This window comes from Ammospiza caudacuta, chromosome 8, assembly GCF_027887145.1.
Source record: "Ammospiza caudacuta isolate bAmmCau1 chromosome 8, bAmmCau1.pri, whole genome shotgun sequence".
In the NCBI taxonomy this organism is placed as follows: domain Eukaryota; kingdom Metazoa; phylum Chordata; class Aves; order Passeriformes; family Passerellidae; genus Ammospiza; species Ammospiza caudacuta.
Window position 1 is genome coordinate 4968997 of NC_080600.1, and position 21958 is coordinate 4990954.

Sequence of the window (21958 nt, forward strand, 5' to 3'; positions counted from 1 at the left end):
GCCGTTCTCCGCCCCATGGCTAGGGCCTCTCCCCACTGCGCATGCGGGGCGCGTTTCGTCCGGCGGTCCGAGGCCGCCTCCGCAGCGATGTCGGCGCGGGGCCCGTTCCGCAGCCCGCCCTCCTTCCCGCCGCCGCTGCGCTTCGGGCAGCCCGCCGTGTTCGGCCAGGGCGGCGGCTCCGCCGGCCTTCCCTTTGCGCCCGCCGCCACCTTCGCGCCGCCCTACGCGCTGGGCCAGGCTCCGGCCCCGGCGGGGAACGCGGGATTCAGCTTCAGGCCGCCCACCAGCCTGGGCGGCTTCCCGACCTCCGGCGAAGCGTCAGGTGGGGGCGGCGGTGTCTTCGCCGCTCCTGAGTTCCGCTTCAAGGCGCCCGAGAGTGCCGCCGCCTTCAAGCCTCTGTCAGGCGGCGAGGCGGAGAAGGGCCCGGCTGCCCCCGCCGCCTTTACTTTCTCGTCGTCCTTCGCCTTCTCGTCCGAGACGGGCCCCGAGGCGGCGGTGGCGCGGGAGCCTTTCTCTTTCTCACGTCCCGTTGCCGCTTTGGGGCGGCCGGAAGAGAGAGGTCTGAGGGTGCTGCCGGAGGATCCGGGGGAGCCGCCGTCCAAGGGGCTGAAGCGGAAGGAGGAGCGGGAGCGCTCGCCGCGGCGGGCGGCGGCGGGCGGGCGGGCAGCGGCGCCGCCGGAGAAGCGGGCCGTGATGCTGAGCCGGCCCCGCGGTGGGATCCTGTTCGGCCGCACGCTGGAGGATCTGCTGCGCAGCCAGGCCCGGGAGCAGCGGGAACGTGGGGACGGCCCCGAGGCCGAGCGGGGACCCGCCGAGGAGCCACCGCCGGCCGAGGCTCGGGAGCCCGCCCGAGAAGGTGGGCGGAGGTCTGGTGGGGGGCAGCCCTGCCGCCCGGGTGTCTCCCCGCTTGCTGACTGCTGTCGCGTTCCTTTTCGTCGCAGATGCGGCCCCCGCTGCCCCTGCTCGCCGGAGCCGCGGCAGCGAGAGCACGGAGGGGCTGGGGGTCCTGCCAACCGCCGAGCTGACGGCTGTCCAGTGCAAGAACATCCCTGACTACCTGAACGACAGGACTGTGCTGGAAAAACACTTCGGCCAGTTCGCAAAAGTTCGCCGGATCATGACCAGGCGCAATAAAAAAATGGCTGTTCTCCACTTTTTTGATCATGTGAGTATCAGAAGTGGCATAACTCTTGGAAGTTTTCAGCCTGGAGAGGCCTCCAGGGATATCTTAGAGCCCCTTCCAGTGTTTTAAGGGGGCTTACAATAAAGAGGGAAAGCAACTTTTACAGGGACAGATTGGAAGAGGACAAGGGGAAACAGTGTAAACTAAAAGAGGAGTTAGATGCTAGGAAGAAATTTGAAGGTGATGAGGCCCTGGCACAGGTTGCCCAGAGGTGTGGCTGCCCCATCCTCGGAAATGTCTGAGATCAGGTTGGATGAGGCTTGAAGCAGCCTGGTATAGTGGAACGTGTCTTTGCTCAAGGCAGGGGGCAGGGAGATGTAGCTGAATGGTCCCTTCCAACCCAATCCAGTTTCTGATTCTATGAAGAAAGACTTATATCTGAGCGCTTGGGGTCGGGCCAGCAGTAGTGAAAACTACACTCTTGTTTGAAGAAAAGCAACACTTTCTTGTGGAGACCAATTCAGCTGATTGCACGTAGGTCTTAAGTGAAGTTAAAATGCAGCAACCAGAATTTTTTGGGGATTAGTAAATGTTTCTCTTGCAAAGGCTGCACTGTGTGTTTCTGTGTTGTGATGCCAATAGGTTTCCGTGCTCTTCTTTTGTTTCCTTTCAGGCCTCTGCAGTTCTGGCCAGAAAAAAAGCGAAAGAGTTGCACAAAGACATAGTAACATTTTGGCAAAAGAAGAAAACAAGTAAGTCTGTGTTTCCAGACTACTGAATGATGTATAAATAGCGTGCCAACTGCTCTTTTTTTCCTTGACGTGCTGAGGATGACATACCTAAATTATCTCTTACTAGGCAATATCATGGTTGAATCCTTGATGCAATATACAATAGCAATATGGTGATGTTCATCTTTGTGCTTCTGTCCAGAAGTAGGATATTCTTTAGGGGTCTGAAATGCCTTGCTGCCTGCCTCAGATCATGGACTGGGATGTGAACTTCTGGCTTTCAGGAAAAGGTTCTGAGAACCAATCTAAGGAAAGTGTCCTGAGAATCTCTGCAGTGTCTGCTGACGTTGCTGTTCTGTGCATCAATAGTTAGACACCGTTTGAACCAAAAAAAGAGAATAACCTACAGAGTTTAGAAGTGGGAAACCTGAATTCCAGACCCTGCTTGGTATTAGGGCAAGAGGAGATTGTTCAGTCCCCAAAGGAATACTTATAATGTCAAGTGTTTCCTTTTCTTTTGCTCCATGAATGCAGTGTGTGTGCCTGAAGTGCACCTAGCCCGTGGGTGCACTTCAGCTGCCAGCACACGGATGGTTCACCTCGGCTTTGACCAACCACAGCCTTGCCTTCCAGAAAACAAATAGCTGCTGAGTTGTCTCCTCGAAATTAACATCTTGAAGCAGCAGCTCTAGGGCTGCCTCTTTGCCCATGTAATTTTATCATGGTGTTATGTCTATGGCAGCATTCCAAAATAACTATTCTTGGAGGGTTCAAGAAATCCAGCTGAAAAAATACAGGTAGAAAAATGGTCTCTGGAAAAAGAAACTCTCCCTTCCTGCAGGTGTTAATTCATGCCAGCCTGAGTCTATGCTTGGATACGTGAAATAAATACTTTCAGTAGGAGCACTTGGAATTGTGATTTACGCAGATGGAATGGATTTTGTATCCCATTGGGAGTTATGGCTTGTGGATTATATTGCAAATCTGAGAGAACTGTGATTCAGTTCAGGATTAGACTATTTATTGCTAATTACCATTATTGCTAAGTGATATTGTCTTTAAAAATACTGATTCTTTATAGAACAATGACCTTTACAGCAATTGGTGGAAACTTGGTATAGCTCCTAGTACAAATTGTTGGGGAAGTTTTGCATGCATGTACAAGACTGGGAGTCTTAGTTTTCATCACCACCTCCATGGGGTAAAGAAAAAGCTATTGCTTAAACTACTTGGCAGGTACCTGGTTTCATATTTATGTGTGATTTCAGGTCCAGCAAAAAGGGAATTTTCATCCAAGGAGAAGAAAGCAGGTGAAGATGAAGGAAGACAAAGCAGTGAAGAGCAAAGCTATCAGCATTCCCCTCTTAGAAAACCTTTAATAAGATCTTCTGCTAGCAGTGTCATGCCTGGGAGAAGGTATGTCCTCCCCTCTGGGAATCCACCTGGCAGGATATGGGGAGCTTGGCGAAAAACAGTGATCACTGTGTGCCAAATATAGTCACGTTCTCTTCAGGGAGGCTGCTTCCCTTCTTTTCTGATTTGTCTGAATTAGAAGCACTTAAGCTCTCACACTTTGTCAGAAGGATATTCCTAATGGCTTACTAGGGTCTTTTATTTTGGTGAAAGTTGAGGCATGAGGGAAGCGAACAAACAGTGCTGAGCCCAACTAGGACTGAGCAGTAATGACGCTGTTTGTGGTTGTGATACAATGAGCTTCTCAAGCAAGCGGTTTCCTTTGGAGGCAATTAGAGCTCTGTGGAATGAGGGTCTCATTTTTGGAGTAGTTTGGATCATTGTCTTACTTCAAGTGAGCAGTCTTCCTGGTTGATGGCAGTCACAGAAGTGGCAAGATTGTCATCTTTGTCACACCTCTAGTCTGACAAAAGTAATTTGATATGTGTAATCACATAACTATAAAATTAGTAATATGTTATGAAGGAATCAGTAGTCCTTGATTTAAAAAGCATGTTTGTATTTGGCCGTGTAAAATCTTTTAATAATCTCTGTTGCTGTAGAAAGAAAATTGGGTTTGTCTCCAGCAAGCCAGTTCCTAACTTAAAATACAAACTGCTGTGCCATAGTGTTGCAAAATGCTACAAAATCCATCAATTTCTGTCTCCTCTATGACACTTTCAGTAAGTCCTTTTCTGTTAGGACTTTCTCCACAATGCCAGAACTCTTGGCAGCATTGTCAGGGCAGCGCTGAGGATTTAACCAGATTGACTCCCGGGGCTGGTGTTAGCGCAGCACATCCATACATTGTTCATGTTTCCCTGTGAACAAAATACTCTTCTGAAGAGATGCTGGCATCCTAAATAGCAGTGAACTGATTGAGACCAGGGCATGCGCTAACATATTATTATTAATAGAAAAGTCTTCTTATTTAGTTCTCCAGCAAAGAAGCCTGGCCTTCGAAAGACACTGCAGTTTGAAGCAGAGCTGTTTGATTCCAGTTCTGAAGGGCAGAGCTCAGAGGGCTTGGGAGCTTCGCTGTTATCTCTCAGTAACCTGGTGGGATTGGTGGCTGAGACATCTGAAGAGAGATACAGGCTCTTGGACCAGAGGGACAAAATCATGCGACAAGGTAATTAACATAAGTTAATGAGTGTGTTATCTGCTTCTCTGCTGGAAAGAAGTGTTTGGGTTTTGTGGCAAAGCTGTTGGGATATTATGGAAATGGCTTAAAAGAGAGTTTAATGTGGAACCATCTATAAAATACTCTCCTAGAGTATTATTTTCTGTTTTTTTTTTTTTCTTGTAAAACACACAAATCTGTTCTATTTATTGCACATGCAATGTCTTGTGTAAAGGGAAGGGTGAATGTCCATCTTCTGTGAAGGAGGGCACATAGAGAGATCTGCTTCTCTAGAGACCCTTTAAAGAAGGTTACCCAAAGCCTTAACTGCATTTTGCAGGACCACAGATAACAGAATTATTTGAGTTGGGAAGGGCCCTAAAGCTCATCCAGTCCCACCCCTGTGGCATAGGCAAGACCACCTTCCACTATCCTAGGTTGCTCCAAGCCCCATCCAGTCTGGCCTTGAACACTTCCAGGTGTGGGGCTATTACAGCTTCTCTGAGCAACTTGTGCCAGTACCTCTAGTATTTCTCCAAATTCAAACTATTACACAACTGAGAATTATTTCAAGAAATGTCCTTTTGTTTCACAGTGGTGATTGTAACACCTTCCATGCTTTTCTTGCAGTTTCAAAACTGATCCTATTTCTAATTTAAGATCTTATTTTTAATATTTATGGACTTCTTGTCCACTTGATTCAGAATTTTGAATTTGCTGTTCTTTAGGACAACAAACAGCGTGTGTCTTTTAAAGCTTTGGTCTTTTCAGCAAAACTCACAATATGTGCGATACTTGGACAGGCCTCAGAGTGGGGAGAGCCCCCATCCTTGTCCATTTGTGACTATACCAAAGTTTGGGTACAGTCTTGCATGCTCAGGGATGTTTTGGCACATCAGGGTAATAGCTTATTGTGAAGAAAAAAACCCAAGACCCAAGGGATGCTTAGTGTTTGTTCATTTTTTTCTGTGTTTTTTTTTTAGCTCGAATAAAAAGGACTGATCTTGGCAAAGCAAAAACTGTTGTTGGTACTTGCCCAGATATGTGTCCTGAAAAAGAGCGTTACATGAGGGAGACAAGAAACCAGCTCAGCATCTTTGAATTGCTTCTAGGCACTGATAAGGTATGAGATTCCCAGGATATCAGTATGTCTCATGCTCATTGGAGCTGTCAATATTATTTAGCTGGTTACAGGGGTAATTCTGGTACAAAAATTCTGTAGGCTGTTTAATTAATGCCTTTGAGTTCTGGAAAACAAGATTTGCTTTTTCACTCTGTCATGTCTTTTATTCAATTATGTAGAACTATACTTCTAAAGCTGTAATTACATATTATATGTAATTGTCTATAGCTATATATTGTCTTAAAGGTTATGAGTTTGAGACTAAGTCAACACTTCAATAGTCAACTCCTTACTGAAGTTTAAGGCATAGGTGGGATGAAATCCTCTTTACTGCTGGGAAGTTGTACATATTTAGGTTTTTATTCTTTTCCTCACCTCTTGCAGGTGGATCATGCAGCAGCAATCAAGGAATATAGCAGGTCTTCAGCAGATCAGGAGGAACCTTTGCCCCATGAACTGAGACCCTCTGAGGTACTGAGCATGACCATGGACTATTTAGTGACAAATATTATGGATCAAGGAGAAGGAAACTACCGGGAATGGTATGATTTTGTCTGGAACAGAACTCGTGGAATAAGAAAGGTAAGCATTGTGGATGGAGGTGTTTGGTGATAAAAAGCAAAAGATCCCATCATGCTGTAAAAAAAGGAAGCAATAAGCAATAGTTGCTGAAATGCTTTGAATGGCACAGTGACTCAAAGCACAGTGAAATGGGTTTTCCAGTGATAGTGCCAGGTGACTGCACTGTTCAACTAGTTGAAAAATACATGTAATGTGTTCTTTTTCATTCTGTTAGGATATAACCCAGCAACACCTCTGCAACCCGCTGATGGTGTCTCTGATTGAGAAGTGCACTCGCTTTCATATCCACTGTGCTCACCACTTGTGTGAAGAGCCCATGTCCTCCTTTGATGCTAAAATTAACAATGAGAACATGACTAAATGCCTGCAGAGCTTGAAGGAGATGTATCAGGACTTAGCTAACAAGGGGATTTTCTGCAAGAGTGAAGCAGAGTTCCGAGGTTATAACGTCTTGCTGAATCTCAACAAGGGTGATATTCTCAGGTGAGAACAAGACATCATTTGTTTTCTCTCTTTACTTCTGGGAAGAATTGAGTTTAGAATTAAATCCAGACAAATTGTAATGCTCTTGATTTTTATTCTTTGCTGTTGCAAGTTGCTGTTGATTGTTCAGTAGTGAAGCAAAAGTTTTGTCCCTGTCTTTTGTCTCCACAGAGAAGTTCAACAATTTCATCCAGAGGTTAGAAACTCACCGGAAGTTAGATTTGCAGTTCAAGCTTTTGCTGCATTAAACAGCAACAATTTTGTGAGGTTTTTCAAGCTTGTGCAAGCAGCTTCCTATCTGAATGCCTGCCTCTTACACTGTTATTTCAACCAGGTGAGGAAAAAACAGATGGATGTTTTTTAAATTATTTAATGAGTAAGACAGGCTGGGATTTAAGGGGAAATCAATAAAAAATTTAGTAGATATTAAGCCATAAAGATAATATTGTTACTACTTCTTTAGAAGTGCTAAAAAATTTATCAGGACCTTTCTGCTGTGATATGAAAGGCAAATACTGAAATGTTCTTTTTTTTTCTTGTAATTGTATACAAATAAATATTTCCCTGAAACACAATTGGGAAGCAGAGAAGCAGGCCTGAGAGTCCTGCAAAGAAATATGAGTCTGCACTTTCAGAAGACTTTGCAAGGTTTTTTCTGAAGAAGAATCACAAAGGGATATGCTCAAAACAAGTATCATGAAAGAGGAACAGAAACTAGAAAGCAAGTGTGTAGAATTTAAAAAGAAAGTTGCAATTCTAAATAATTGTTTGTGTGGATACTTGATGACAAGTATTGGTGCATTTAAACATGATTATCACGTTTATTGTACACTTTATGGTTTATTTTGGGTTCTCTCCTAGTAGTTATGTGGCTTTTTCTTTTCCCCCAGATTCGTAAGGATGGTCTCAAATCCCTCAATATTGCCTACACTGTGAGCACCCAGAGAAGTACAGCGTTCCCCTTGGACAACCTCGTCCGCATGCTGCTGTTCAAAGACTGCGAGGAGGCAACTGATTTTATAAGTTATTATGGCCTGAGTGTATCAGATGGGTGAGTGTGAGGAAAGTGATGCCTGGTGGGGGGAGACTGATGTCAAGCAAAAAGGGTAATGTGGAGGAGCTGTTCCTGAAAGTTGGAAAGAATGGGCCAAGAACAGGGCATGGGTGTCCATAGGAGATAAGGACACAGTTCTGTTTCATGGGAAACTGGCATTATAGTGATGCCTATAGAGTAGGTTGGAGTTGAACAGTGCAAACCAACTGTTAGAGGATATTGGAGGACAGCAGTTCATAGATAACCTTGCTGCAGATAAGTGTCTGCCATGAAAATCCATGCATTGTAAGGTGTGTTCATCCAAACTCGGAATTTTGAGAGACTGGGAAAGGAAAAAAATCCCTTGAGGATGCCAGTTAGTCATCTATTCCTGTCAACATTCTGTTTTGAACCAATAAGTTTCAGAATTGAAAGCCTGTAGATTACCAGAGTTTTGTGGACATATGCCTGGTTGTCACTTTTTGGTTTTTCCCCAGTGGTTACATGGAGCTGAATCGCTCAGCTTTCCTGGAGCCAGATGGATTACCCAAGCCACGGAAATCCCTGTTTGTCAGCCAGAAGCTCACTGTCTCTGTTGGCGAGGTTGTGAACGGGGGGCCCTTGCCCCCAGTGCCCCATCATGTGCCTGTGTCCAGCTTCAATGGGCAGAACAAATACACTGGTGGAAGCACCTCTGTGGATCAGGCCAGCAGTAGCCAAAAACCCAGTGTGGAAGCAACAGGTGAGAGCAAACCTGCATTTTAGGTACTGCTCAGATTACATTGTCAAGGCAGAAGCTGTTTGTGGCTCAGAGATTGAAACTGCATGATAATTTAGATGTAGTGAAAGGACTAGATTGTAAATTGCAAGAGAATTACAGAATGGTTTGAGTTGGAAGGGACCTTGAAGCTCATCAAGTTCCAACACCTGACATGGCATCAAGTTCCACCACCTTCAACTAGACCAGGTTGCTGAGGTGTATTTATGTATCAGTAAAAGCCAAGAATAACCTGATTAATAAAATGTATTTCCCAATTCAGAAAATTCTCTATTGAGCCAAATTTTGCCAACATAAGTGAAATAACAAATGTTTGACTACTTTGGAAAACCAACTTCCCTTTGCAGTTTGCATATTTTTTATTTGCAGGTGTTTGTTGCCGCTGTGTGTATAAACATGTCAGTTTTCAGGTTAGCTGAATGTGTGCTTTTCTGTCCTTGCTGGAATACAGATAGTGTGTGTAGGTGCCAGGTGTGCCTGACTTAAAACAGGTGCTTTGTTGGAAATACATGTGCTTGGTAATGAGGGTAATGTGCAATTAAATGTTTAAATGTTTTGTATAAAATATTAATAAATGTAAATTAATTTCAATGATATAACTTTAAGGCAACAAACTGCTCTTATGGGTTTATTTTATGACCTACTGAGTTTTATCAGACAAGCCAGTTTTTTGAAGAAAAAAATTGCTTCTGTTTGTGACTGATGTGGTTTCCTTAATTTTTCTCCTTTTCCCTCCCAAGAAGGAAGAGTGGAAAGCAGAGGTGTGGATTTAGAGGCCACAGCAGTGAGAGTCCAGTCTCCATCTCATCTTCTGCCCTCACTGTTGCCTCGTCAGCTGGTGCCAGTCTTACCCTCTGCACAGCCCATCTCCCAGCCTGCTGCACAGCCTGAGCCTCCCCCTTCAAAGCCTCAGCCTGGTTACTCAGATGAGGTAGGGAAATCTAAACCCATCAGGAAATATTTGGGAAAGATCTGTGAAATATAACAAAAGGTAACCAAGTTCTTAGGGTATTTAATTTTTTTGTAACATGCATGTATGTCAAAAGAGACATGACAAAAGTTTCTTGCTGTGGTTACGTGACCATTAATGCTGGGTCTTGAATGTGTACCGCATCTACCTGTGCTGTTTTTCTCCCTCCCACACAAGTTTTTGTATGCTGATGCTGAACTGGTCTCAGAGTCTCATTGCTTTGTACAGTACTGTTGTCATATTCTACCTAGATAATGGCAAATTTCAGTGAAGGGTAGACCTGATAATTTGGAATTAAATCAGCTAGAATGGAAGTCTACAGTAAGAAAATAAGAGTCTCTCCTCAGTTATGGTTTCCTGAATTGATTTGCCCATATTTAGTACAAAAATCTGCTTTTGTTTCTGTGCTGTTACTAACCTTTTAGATAGTCTAAATAGTCTGAAGTTTGCAGGCTGTTGTGTTTGGTTAAGTTGGCTCAGTTTGTAAGCAGAAATACAGGTGCTGCTGTGAATTACAGTCAGTTAAGGAAGGCTGGAGAACCTTACTCCCAGTTTACTCCTGAGAAGGACTACACCTTGTTTCAGCTGCTTCTTCTGCTGTGTTGCAGGACATTGCTGAAGTGGTGGATGGGCTTGTGCACGATGTCCTCGAAGGAGAGTGCAGAGAAGTGGGCAGAGCAGGAGTAGCTTACGTGGCTGCTGCTATCTGGTAAAGAGCATTTCTTGCAGGTTCTCCTGGAGTCTGTCACCACAGTTGCCCCTTGCCATAGCAGCACCATGTGTAAAACTAAGCACTGCCAGGTCTGTGATGGAGACTATGTTACTGATACAGTGGAAGGGAAAGCAGACCTTTCTTCAGATGTCTGCCACATCCCAGCTCTAGCCTTAAGGGAAGGCTGACCCAAACCTCTGGAAGCTTTGCCTGGTTATGGAAGGGAAGGTGCCCAAAGGGGGACAAGAGGAGCAGGTCCAGATCTGGCTGCTTCTCTGCTTCTGATAAATTTTCTCTCCAGGGCAGTTGGTAGAGTCATAGATGTGGGATGTGACCCAAACAGTTGTTGTTCCAGCGCTGTTTGAATGGGATAGCTGACCCAGGCTGACTAAAGTCCATTCCCTGTGATGTCATGGTCAGCAATAAAACTGGGTTAGAGGAAGAAGTTGGAGATTTGTGGCTTCCAGGGTGGACATTGATTGGGTACTGTCTGGGTATTGCTCTTCCCGTGGGAAGTGATGACTGGCTGCATTTACTTTGCTTGATGGGGGAGTGGGGGTTTTGCCTTTATGTATTACAGTGTGTATTTATTTCCATCCACAATTTTCCTTTTTTCTTCCTACTTCCCTGTCCCAATGTGGCGAGGGGAGTGAGCCAGTATCAGTGTGTGTGTGCTTGGCTAATGGCTGGAGTCAGCCCACCACAGAGAGCAAGGTGTGGCTGAGAAAATATAGACCTGGGGCTTTGAATGAAACAATTCGGGCTTTGAGAAGTGATTTGCTGTTTCTGCACAGTGCTTCAGAGGCCACCATTGAGGAACTTGTGACTGAAGTGATGGGGAAGATCCTCAGAGAAGTGTCTGGAAACATGCTCAGTGTGGAAAGGCAGCGTGTTCAGGAGGAACGGCGCAGAGTGGAGGAGGAGAGGTGAGGCACTGCTTTGGCTGTGGGGCACAGTGGGCTGGGTAGACCCCAGACAATGTAAGGACAGCTGGTGCCAGCCTGAGTCCTTGTGCCTCTGCTCAAGGCCTTTGTCTTTCTGCCATGGTGGCAGAATAGTCTCACCTTGAACTTCCCTGGGATTGTACAGGCAGGACTCCCTCTGCATTCTTGGGTAATCTGCTGGTTAGCATTTTGGTTGCCTCAGAGCCATGGTGAAAATGGTGGGTGGGAAATTTAGGAACTTTAATCAAGAGCTTCCAGAGGGGGACATGCATCCTCTGTATGCAGGAACTTTTCCTTCTGAGCGAGCTACTTGTTTGTAGCTTATTGGGATAAGAATAAATAGAATCCTAGAATAGTTTGCTTTGGAAAAGACCATAAAGATCATCTAGTTCCAAGCCTCAGCCATGGGCAGGGATGCCACTCAGTAGATCGGGTTGCTTAAGGTGTTTTTAAGGGAAACCTGGCTCCATGCAAAGCTGTTTATTTAGAAACCAGATAGTGGGAAATAATTTTAGACAAACTGCATGTAGTGCTTGTGTAACTAAACAGCAAGCTTGCCAACGTAAAGTTTTTCTTTGTCCTTCCAGGCAAAAGCAGGAAAGAGAAGAGTTAATAAAGCAGTTGAGCCAGTTGCTGGGTATGGAATTAATGGAAGAAGTTATAAAGGAGAGTGTTAAAGAAGCTTCAGTCAATGAGTTAAGGTATGTACAATGTGCTGCATGCAGTAGTTTGCTTTCCCAAGAGTTTCCTAAATGTCATGGACTTCCCTGTTTGCATCTCAGCCCACTGAATTGACATCTGCTGGAGGTCTTCACCTTAGCAGTCTTGGTTTGTTTTATTTGGAACCAGATGCGCCTTAGAAAGAGACAGACAAGCCCGAATTGCCCGTTGTTCAGAGGAAGTGTGTGGCCACTTCATGGAGCTCTTTCTGGAGGATGAGATTTTCCAGATTGCCAAGGAAACTCTTCAGGAGCTCCAGTGTTTCTGCAAATACTTACAACGGTGAGTTACCACCATGGGACACGGCTACTTCACTTGGGAGCGTTGGCATGGAGCAGTTAACAGAGATGGAACTACCACTCTCTGGTTGTGTTCTTTCTGAGACAGTTTTTTCTGTCTTATCTCCTTGATAAAGGTAGACCTTACAGTCTTAGTACCAGCCTCTGCTAAATTACTGTATGTGGGGAGGGGATCACATCTTGTTGTAGTCAGGTAATGAACTTGGTAGGAGATTCTAGCTTCATTCTGTCTAGAAACTTGTAGTAGTTTATCCTTGTATTGTTTCTGCTGATCACTGGTTTTCCTGCCCATATGCTCAGTGTGTTGTGGTTGTTGTGGTGTTCATTTTACAAATATCTGGTGACAGAGGTCTGCAGAAGAGTTCATTAATGTGACCTATTTATCTGTTCTTTTCCAAAGATGGAGGGAAGCAGTGGTAGCTCGGACAAAGTTGAAACGTCAGATGAGGGCATTTCCAGCTGCTCCCTGTGGCTTAGATTCCAAACATCAGCTGAAAGCACTGTCCCCCAGTGCAGAGTGGCCTATAGCCATGGAGAATTTGTGCAAGAGATTTGTAAACCTGGGGAATGGAGGAAAGCTAGGAATCTCTTGCACAAGGTAAGGGATACTTCCAGTGGCATCAGTAGGAAATCTGGTTGATTTTTGGAAGATAAGTTACCAAAAATTCTTTCATTGTGAATGTTATAGTGGGTTTGCAGAACTGTTTATTCTTAAATAACTTCCAAAATACTTTCTCCATAAATGTCATGACCAAGACTGAAAATCCAAATAAATTTTTCTGTTAACAGCAACATTCTGAGGCCTCTGTAATATTTCCGAGGCCTCGGTGTTCTTATATTTGTTTAAAGTATGTGTTTATACACATATTTATATACATACACATAAAATATACCACTAAGAATATTTCATTTCCAGATTGAACTTGCTGAGAAACAAGACAGTGCATGAAATGAAAGTTCAGCACTTCTACCAGCAGTTGGTAAGGTAGGCTGGGGTTTGGCTTTAGAAGCATGCTGTAGCAGATGTGTGAGAGATGCCAGAAGGTATGGCTAACCATGCCCGAATGTCTGCTTGCAGCCTTGCTTCTGAGGGTGTTTTGAAATAAGGAGAACGGGAATTTCATAGAATCATAGGATGGTTTGGATTGGAAAGCACCTTAAAGATCATTTTGTCCATTCCATCCTCCTGCCACGGGCAGGGACTCCTTTCATTCAATTAATGAAGATTTTGGGTCAGATGATCCTCCTGGGTGTAATTTTAAGGATCTGATGGGTATTATGGGGTGTGACTTTGTACCTGGATGGGATGGGGCCTGGGATGGGCTATGGGGGTAGAGGAGTAAATGAGCTATCAGTGACCTGGATTGTGGTCGGAAAATATTGATTGAGATATTTGAACTGCAGCAGAAGGTCTGGCTTCCCATGGCTCCTCATGCTCTCCAGTGGCCTGGGTGTGTGTTGGATCAGTGTGGAAGTGAAGCAGTATGCATGTGCTCCTGAAATCCCCAGAGTAAGGCTCATGTGTCAGCTTTAGCAGCTGCAGTTCTTGAAGGATGAGGAACAGATCCAAAGAATTAACTGGTCAATACACTATAGTATTGTAGCTTGTTCAGTGCAAGACAGACATTCTTCAGCTGTGAAATAGCTCTGCGGTGGATCTTTTCACCTGTTCTTTTGTCTCTCTCTAAGTGATTTAGCTTGGACTCCCCTGGATCTTGTCTCATTAATCGCGGAACATATTCCAGTTCAACAAGAACAAGTTTTTTGGAAGGCACTCTTGGTTTTGCCCAGTGATGATGAATATTCCAAGGATGATCCCAATAGGTATGTTGAAGAGTTGGTTGCTGGGTCCCTTTCTCAAATAGGGCAGATTTCTTTTACTTAGGTAGAAGAAGATTAGTAGTACACAGCCCTTGATGTAATTTTGCCTGTACCATTTCAGATTTCCAGCTTTTTATTTTCCGTCCAGAGTACTCTAAACAATATAGCTGTAATTTATTACAATTATCTGAATTCTTTAACATTGTTTAATTCCTTTTGCTCATACTGAAAACAAAACCATGATAGATAATTTCATTAAAATTTATAGCTATTTATTAGGTCTGTTTATCATAAACTAAATTTATAGGGTTATGATAGATTGTGGTATCTTAGAGGTGCTGATACTAAAACCCTAAAATGCCAATTTCAACAACAAAACCTCTCAGAGCCTTATTTTTTGTTTGCTCAGGATACTGATGGATTGGCTGAAAGCCAAGTTTGTGGGACACAGAAACTGTGAGAAAAATGCTTCACATGCAGAAGGCAAAATTCAAACGCTGACATTATTTAGTTCTCCTGGCATGCAGGGGACCAGAAGCATTAAAGTCAGTGTGTGTATAAAGGTAGGTGAGAACAATTTCATTATATCTAAGAGGCCATAAAAGCAGGGTGAGCTGTTTTCTAGTGGATATTGTGTCCTGTCAGATGGAGGGAGATGATACTGTGAGGGTGTCTTGGTTTGAAAATGCAGGTGTCCGCTAAGGAAGGCAGGAGCCTTCCTTGAAACAGAAAATGCAAACCCCCTCTCTCCAAATTAATAAAATTTTCAAATTAAGAGGCTCTCAGGCAAAGATATGGGAGTAGGAATAACAGTAGCTTATTAGGAAAAAATAAAAGAAAATAAAAGAAACGATAAAAATAAAAATGCAGTAATACAAAACAACACTGACAGAGTGAGAATATGGCCTGACTCCCTGTGTGTCAGGTTGCTGGTAGCAGTCCAATTAAAGGGTGGCGGTAGTCCTCCTGCAGACACAGGTGTGGTTCTGCTGAAGCAGTGATCCTGTAGAAGGGTGGAGTTTTCCTTTGAAGGTTCAGTAGTGGTGTAGATGGGCCTAGTCTTCCTCTGGGAATCCAGTGGAGAAGAAAGCTGTTCCTCTGGGAATCCAGTGGGAAAGCCTGACTGTTGTGTTCCAAATCTCAGATTATATCCAGCAAGGAATGTTTGGCTCCTCCCCCTGGGCAGAGCACCTCACAAGGGGAGGATGTAATTTTATCAGCCATGCAATGACACTCAATGGCCCATGAACAGAAGACATTTCCCAGAGGGAGGACTGGTTTGTGGAAGAGATGACGAAAACTGCTCTGCCTAATTTTAACAGGTGGCCCAATTAACAGAAGATAACACCCCATGTCTAACAGATGGCATAGAATAAACACACCCAAGCCACATCTTGCATTTCCAGCCTAAGACAGACGGATAGGGTTATTGAAGAGATGTGAAAAAGATGGGGTTTCTTCTCTGTTTTCAATCAGCCGAGAAATACCTGTAGTAGTAGAACCTGAATCATCAATTCCTGGTCCCAAAGCAGGTGCTGATGCGCACTTCTGTGCTCAGCTCACCTATCAGATGCATCGATGTTGGCCTGACAACAGCTTGTTGTCTTAGGTTGTGTAGAGCTCCAGGAAAAGGATGTCAAAGCTGAGTGGCAGTGACAGTAAACTGCAGATTTTACTGTGGAAATAGCTTTGTTTAGCTATATTTTTGTTGTCATATTTGTTGCCTATCTAGGTGGCACATGGTGCACTCTCTGACTCTGAACTTGATTTGGCTGAGACACAAAAGGACTTGCTTGGGACCAGTGGCCTCGTTCTTCTCCTGCCCCCCCGAGTTAGCAGTGAAGATGTTGCAGAAGATGATGTTTACTGGCTTTCAGCTTTGCTGCAGCTGAAACAGCTGCTTCAGGCAAAACCTTTCCACCCCATAGTTCCCTTGGTGGTTCTAGTCCCCAGTCAAAAAGAGGAGGCTGCGGAGAAAGAAGTAGAAGATGGTATGTAATTATTTTTGTGTCTTGAAACAATGAATGTTTAGGGCTGCCCAAAGCAGAAGTCTTTTGACTAGTGCAGCCTCTTAGTTACAGTTAAAGCAAGAGGCTGTGAAGTACAGCACATCCCAGAGCTTTCCTAAAAGTCTTGAGGCCTTAAGAACTTGCCAGTTTTGGCTTCCAGTTTTCTTTCACACACAGTATTTGATCCAGAGAGTCTGTGGGCAGAGATGGAGGGGAGCAGCAATGCAGTGAATGTAATGCAGAGCATATGGCCCAAGGACGTGTGTTCTTACTCTGTGTACATGATGAGTTTTCTTATTTTTTAAGGATTGATGCTCCAGGACTTGATTTCAGCCCATCTTATTTCAGACTACACTGTTGTAGAGCTCCCAGGCTCTGTCAATGACTTAGAAGGCACCAGAAGGGTAAGAACAGCAAGATGCAGGAATTATTTCCCTTACTTGTGACTGTTCTATTTTCACTGACCAGAGATCAGTGGCATTTCTTAAAAGGAAAAAAATAAAATACTGAAAACTGCCCTGAGACCAAAATTCATGGATTACCTAAACCGACTCTTGTCTGCCCTGCCTGTGTTGCTGTCCAACAGAGGAGTGCTGGTAAATTGGTGGATAAACCATTTTAGCCTTAAGCTCTTAGTCCTAAAATGCTGAAGACCCTTTGTAGATGTTCTGGCTTCACATCTCCCTGAAATGATGTGAAGGCTGTGCTGAAACAGAGTAGGAAGTAGATTTTATTTGTACAGAGTTACACATCCAGAGTTATCCCATCTTGGTGGATGGGACTGAGATGCCTCTACCTCTCATGTTCTGTACAGGAATACAATCATACAGATCTCTCCCTGACAAGCCTGGAGTGATGCTCCCCCATAAACCCTCAAAACTTAGGTCTGCACTTCAAGGACTGCCACGGTCCGACATGATATAGTCACCCTGGGCTAATTCCTGTGGTTCTGTCCAATTTTTCCTGGATAAGTTTTCAACAACCCCAGCATCTGGCAGCAGGGAATTCCACTGCATACCTCTGCCTCATGTGAACAGCCTCTTCTTTGTCTGTTCCTGAGCTTGCTGTGTGGAAATTCAGTTTGTGGCCACCTAGCTGGAGAATTATTGTTGTAAATATAAGTATGATGATGCCTGATTTATTTGCCTTTTGCTGCATATTCTCTTGGAGAATGTTATTCAAACTTAGGGTTGAATCCTTTTTGTCCCATTCACTGCAGAGCAGTTTCCAACTCTGCCTCTTTTGTGTGTTGTAGGTCTCTGCGGCTGTGGGCTGGCTGGTGTCCCAGTGTCCTGCCTCCCTTGAGCTCTGCAGCCAGACCCTTCAGGAGTACATTGAGGATGGGATTGATGGAGAATTTGGCAAGCGTTTCTACCACGACTGGAAGGAAAGGCGTTTAGCTGGGCTGCCATCTCAGGAGCCTGGGGCCATCATAGAGCTCTACAACAGTGTGCTGCAGTTCCTGTCAGATGTGGCATCCTCAGAGCACTTTTGTGACTTGTCTTGGCCTGTCACAGAGTTTTCAGAAGCAGGGGGTAACAAGGTGTTGCCTCACGTGCAGTGGAACATGCCAGATCACCTGGGTTGGCTGAAGAAGGCTGTGCTGTCCTTCCAGATCCCATACTTAGATCTGCCTCCTTTAGGCGGTAAGTACTTCACACTCCAATATCTTCTTGGCAGCACATTGTTCTCCAAGATGTGCCTGTGCAGTGTTGGTTCTGTTACAAACTCTTGAAATTTACTTCGGGTTTTTTTTGTTCCACAGCTCCTTGGCACCCTGTTTGCCACATGATTTTTCAGTATGTCTCTCAGATTGCAAGTTCTTCCCACACTCAACCACTGATCCAGTCTCAGGTGGAGAATATGCTGAGCAAAACTTACCAAAACTGGAAAACCAGAGCAACTGGGAACTCTGGTGAAGATGGACCTTCTGTTGATGAGATCCCTTGGGATTGTATCTTGGCAGTCTGTATTGACCATAAACTCAGAGACTGGAAACCTCCCAAACTGCCTGTTGCTCCAGGTATTGTATCCTGCTGTGGCATGCATGATGCTTCTTTTGTGATGGTATTTAACACGTTGCCAGTGGTGCCTTTCCATATAGGAGCAAGTGATGTGTAGCAGGGAGGCAGCTGTGGTCCTGCTGTATTCTGCATGTGTCTTCCCTTTGGAGCATGTATTTAGTATTGGTTATGGCTTAACTCAATCCTCTGACTACAAATGTGGCTCTGGTTAGAGTCTTTCAGCCCTGCCCTCCCAATGGGAGAGGGTTTGAATCAAGCAAAGGCCTAAGAGTTACCCTTCAGAAGCTGTGTCAGCAGGGAGGGCAGGCTGCCACAGTTAATTATGACTTCTGTTGATTAATGAAGCTTGTCCCAGACTCTGTTTGAAATCTGTTTGAAAGTAAACAATTGCTCTTGCCCCAAATTGCCTTTTTAATAATGAGCTGTTCTTCTGAAGGAGAAAACCTGTGCAAATGATAAACGTTGGGTTTGGGTTTATTCACAGAAGCTGTAAGCAAAGATGGTCAGATTCGCGTGTACTTCTTCAAGGAGCACTTAAAGAACTATACTGTGCCTTTCTCGTGGGACCAAGCCAGGCTGCGGACACAGGAGGAGATCCGGCAAGGCCACGAGAGGTGGGGTGCTGAAAAGTAGCATTTGGCATCCTCCTTGTGTATATCTGCTTGTGTACATCTCCCTGAAATGATGTGAAGGCTCTGTGAAACAGAGTAGGAAGTAGATTTTATTTGTACAGAGTTACACAGCTCTCAGAGAAGTGGATTGCTTGGGGAGTGCTGAAAGTGTAGAAATTAACTTCTGCCAAAAAAATACCCTGCTGCTGAGGCTTTGGAGTTGTGCCTCAGGTTCTCCATCAACAGATAAACGATAGAGGAGAGGCCAGAGCAAGACCAGCCCCCCGGTAACAGACAGCAGCCACCCTCCCCACTCCCTTCCCCCTTGAAAGCATCCCAAAGCATCCCGCAAAGCATGGCGGGAAAACAGTGTGAGTCTGAGAAAATGATAGGTTGAGGGGGAAGGATGCCTTAAAGTGTTTGAGATGTCAAGTCTAGCTCACTTCCCTAGCCATGTTCAGATGGAAGCCACTCTCTTCTCTCTCGGCAGCTTAGCTGCAGCTCTGCTGTGTAGTGAATGATGTTTGGGGTGAATCCTATGCTCCTGTCAGATTAGTTCCTCTCTAATCCCATGCACAGGTGGTGCTGTGTTGGACCCTGGCACAAGGGCATTATTTCTCAAAATGATCACTTCTCACTCCCTGCTATTTCCAAGCTTCAAGATAAGAAGGAAAAATCAACACACTCATATCAATTAATGTGGTTTTGTTTGTTGCTTTTTCCTCCCCTCTTCAGATCAAAGATAAAATCTCCCAAGTCTTCTAAGAAACTGCATGGTATCTCCATGGTGCCAGGTCAGTATGGCTCTGGCATGAGCATGCTGCCAGTTCAAGAAGTGAGCATTCCAAGCACAGATGAATTCAGAGACACATCCTTGGCCCAGGAGCGTTTGTTAGCACAATTGCAACTGGAAAAAGTAGAAAACAAGAGGTAAGTTCCCAGAGCAGCATCTTTTCCTTGCAGCTTCAGCCCAGGGTTTAAACAATTTGTACCTTGGATGGAATAGGAAGTTAAACTGTACTAGAAAAGAGCCTTGACTGTCTTGAGTTCCATCTGATTTCATCAAGGACATCAGGGCAGTTCCCTACTATTTCCTTTGTGCAACAGGGGAACAGTCCAGGATGGTAGAAATTCTTGGAATTCTCAGGAATGGTTGGAAACTCTATGGTCAGTCACACCACCAGAACTGAAGGAGTACAGTGTGTACAGTGGTCTGTGTGTCCCCCAGTGTCACAAATGTCTATACAGTCCTCTCCGGGATGTCAGTTTGTAGCATTGCAGATCACAAAGATGAAGAACTAAAGCTTTTGAGGTTGGTCCAAGAGATTTTTGTCTCTTCTGCCTTCCCATAAGTTGAGTCTCTTCAGTCTGTGTGACTCCTCTCTGTACCACAGTCCTCTGTGACGGATTTTGATAGCTGCAGTGGGGCACATGAGACTGTTTTGAATATGGATGTGGAGGTCAGAAACTTCTGAATCCAAAAAAGCTCCTAGTGTAATGCACTGGTTACAGGGCCAAAGCCAGGCTGCCATCTGACTGGTGCTCTTGCCCTTCCCATCCAGGTTTGAAGAGCAGCTGCACCAATATCTAGCTGAGGATATGGAGCCCCTTGGGGATCTCCTGGGTCTTCCTCTCTATCTCCCTCAGTCTCTGCTCTCCAGCCCAGCTGCCACCTGCCCCTTGGTGAAGAGTCCCATGTCAGCTGCTCAAGAGGTAAGAGAAGGCAGTTCTGAGCTAAACTAAAGCTCTGAGGAGTGCAGTAACTGCAAAACCTGTAGTGGGAATTACCTTGGGAGAAAATCTCAGTCTTATCTCATTTCCTTCTGCCCAGGCTGGGAGCCAGGAGGGACACAAGGTTCCGGAGCTGGAGAAAAGCTCTGTGCTGTCGGATAGACTCAAACACCTGCAGCAGCTCCTCAGAGCCACCAAGGAGGCCGAGGCTGCCTCTGAGCTCCACCTCTCTGCTCTGGTGGACATGGTGGACATTTGAGCCAAGCTGAGACATGGAGACTCAGGAAAGAAGTCCAGGTGATTGAACAGATGCACTCCTGGGCATGTTCCGGAACAAGCAGGTGTTCTCCTGGGATGAGAACATGGAGCAGCTATGGGGCCTGGGCCCTTCTCACATGCGGGGCACAGTGTGAGCGTGTCATGGATGGTCTGGGACTCTCTCCTTTTCTGCTCCACAGGCACAGAGACGAATCAAATGCTTTTTCTTAGAATGCCTTAAACGACAGTGGTGGTTTTTCTTTCTCCCAGCTCTCATTGTGGGTAAACACAACTTCATCAGGTTCAGCTGTAGGGTAGCACGGGCCCCTGGGAACATTGAAGCAATTGCTGTCCATAGCCACAGTCCCTGAAATGTTATGTCAGTCTGTGCTTCCTTCATGCAGGAACTGCCTTGGCAGCAGCACTGTGGTTCGGAATTCCTATTCTCTTTCCAGGAATGTCAAAAAGGTCGTTCTCAAGTTGGAGCAGCACTTGGCCATGATTTTTGTAGTTCTTGTTGCTCAGTGCAAATTCAGAAGGATTTTTGTTGTTCTGGGCCCAAGTTCTATTTTATTCAAGGTTTTCAGCATTAAAATACCTGAGGTGCTTATTCCACAGATTCTATGTCATGCTGGAAAACAGGATACTTCTTTCAGTCTTCAGTAAACAGCTATGGAAAAACAATTTTCCTCTTTTTTTTTTTTTTTTTTGGAAGAGCAAATAGTCTGCAGTCTCCAGCATTACGTTAGGAAATTGAAGGCTCTTGGTTTTGGTTTAATTCCCAGTAAATAATTCAAAGATGTACTTCATATCTGCAGTACTCCAGTACAGTTCATCTTTTTCTTTTTCTTACAAAATCAGCCAGTTTCTCTCAAACAGAGCCTTCTGCCAGGTTGAATATAAATTACTGCACTAAACTGATTATCTTGCCTGCCCAACCCAAGTTGAAATCCTCAGTAGTCTGAAACTGTCTTTGCCTTCCAAAAAAGTAATATTACAGGTTTTTTTTAAATAGCATTTCATTTGTAGTATTTATCTTAAACCCAAAATAGCAATAGTAGCTTAATGCTAAGTTGAAATAAATTTAAATTGGAAAGGGTGTGCTTTAAGGCTGTTCCTGCTCCATGTGCTTTTGTTGGGCTTATTTTGTTGTTTAACTGGTTCCGTGTGAAGGGAAGCGTGTGCCCTGCTTTTGATGTTCTCAGTTTACATGAAATTCAGCTGTCTAAACCCACGGAGCTCTGGGAATGTGGCTGATACTATTTGCTGTAAATTGTGTTTTGTACCTAATAAAATTTTCAGTGGCTTGAAAGGTGGCCTCATTCCTCTGTAAAAGCTCATGGTGAGGGATGCTTTCAAGGGGGAAGGGAGTGGGGAGGGTGGCTGCTGTCTGTTACCGGGGGGCTGGTCTTGTTTCGGCCTCTCCTCTAT

The 21958-nt window shown here is 44.8% G+C and overlaps 1 protein-coding gene across 1 annotated transcript; it reads left to right on the forward strand.

Moving 5' to 3' along the window:
• The first annotated feature begins 87 nt into the window (after nt 1–87).
• Nucleotides 88–21822, forward strand: MCM3AP (minichromosome maintenance complex component 3 associated protein). Its single transcript, XM_058809369.1, has 28 exons — nt 88–856; nt 942–1165; nt 1797–1875; nt 3123–3270; nt 4242–4438; nt 5413–5552; nt 5937–6134; nt 6349–6617; nt 6789–6951; nt 7508–7668; nt 8148–8392; nt 9169–9359; nt 10007–10107; nt 10905–11036; nt 11642–11755; nt 11904–12056; nt 12474–12671; nt 12990–13058; nt 13763–13897; nt 14304–14457; nt 15627–15885; nt 16210–16307; nt 17159–17549; nt 17669–17926; nt 18412–18541; nt 19274–19468; nt 20101–20251; nt 20370–21822. Exons 1-28 carry the CDS (start codon nt 88–90, stop codon nt 20526–20528), a joined length of 5481 nt encoding a protein of 1826 aa, XP_058665352.1. The 3' UTR covers nt 20529–21822.
• The last annotated feature ends 136 nt before the right edge of the window (nt 21823–21958 follow it).

Bases quoted from the DNA above. Each gene is read 5' to 3' on its own strand.
- MCM3AP (XM_058809369.1), top strand. From the start codon at position 88: ATGTCGGCGCGGGGCCCGTTCCGCAGCCCGCCCTCCTTCCCGCCGCCG. The intron at 12,057-12,473 runs GTGAGTTACCAC...TCTTTTCCAAAG, and splicing joins TTCTGCAAATACTTACAACG to ATGGAGGGAAGCAGTGGTAG. The intron at 16,308-17,158 runs GTAAGAACAGCA...TGTGTGTTGTAG, and splicing joins ACTTAGAAGGCACCAGAAGG to GTCTCTGCGGCTGTGGGCTG.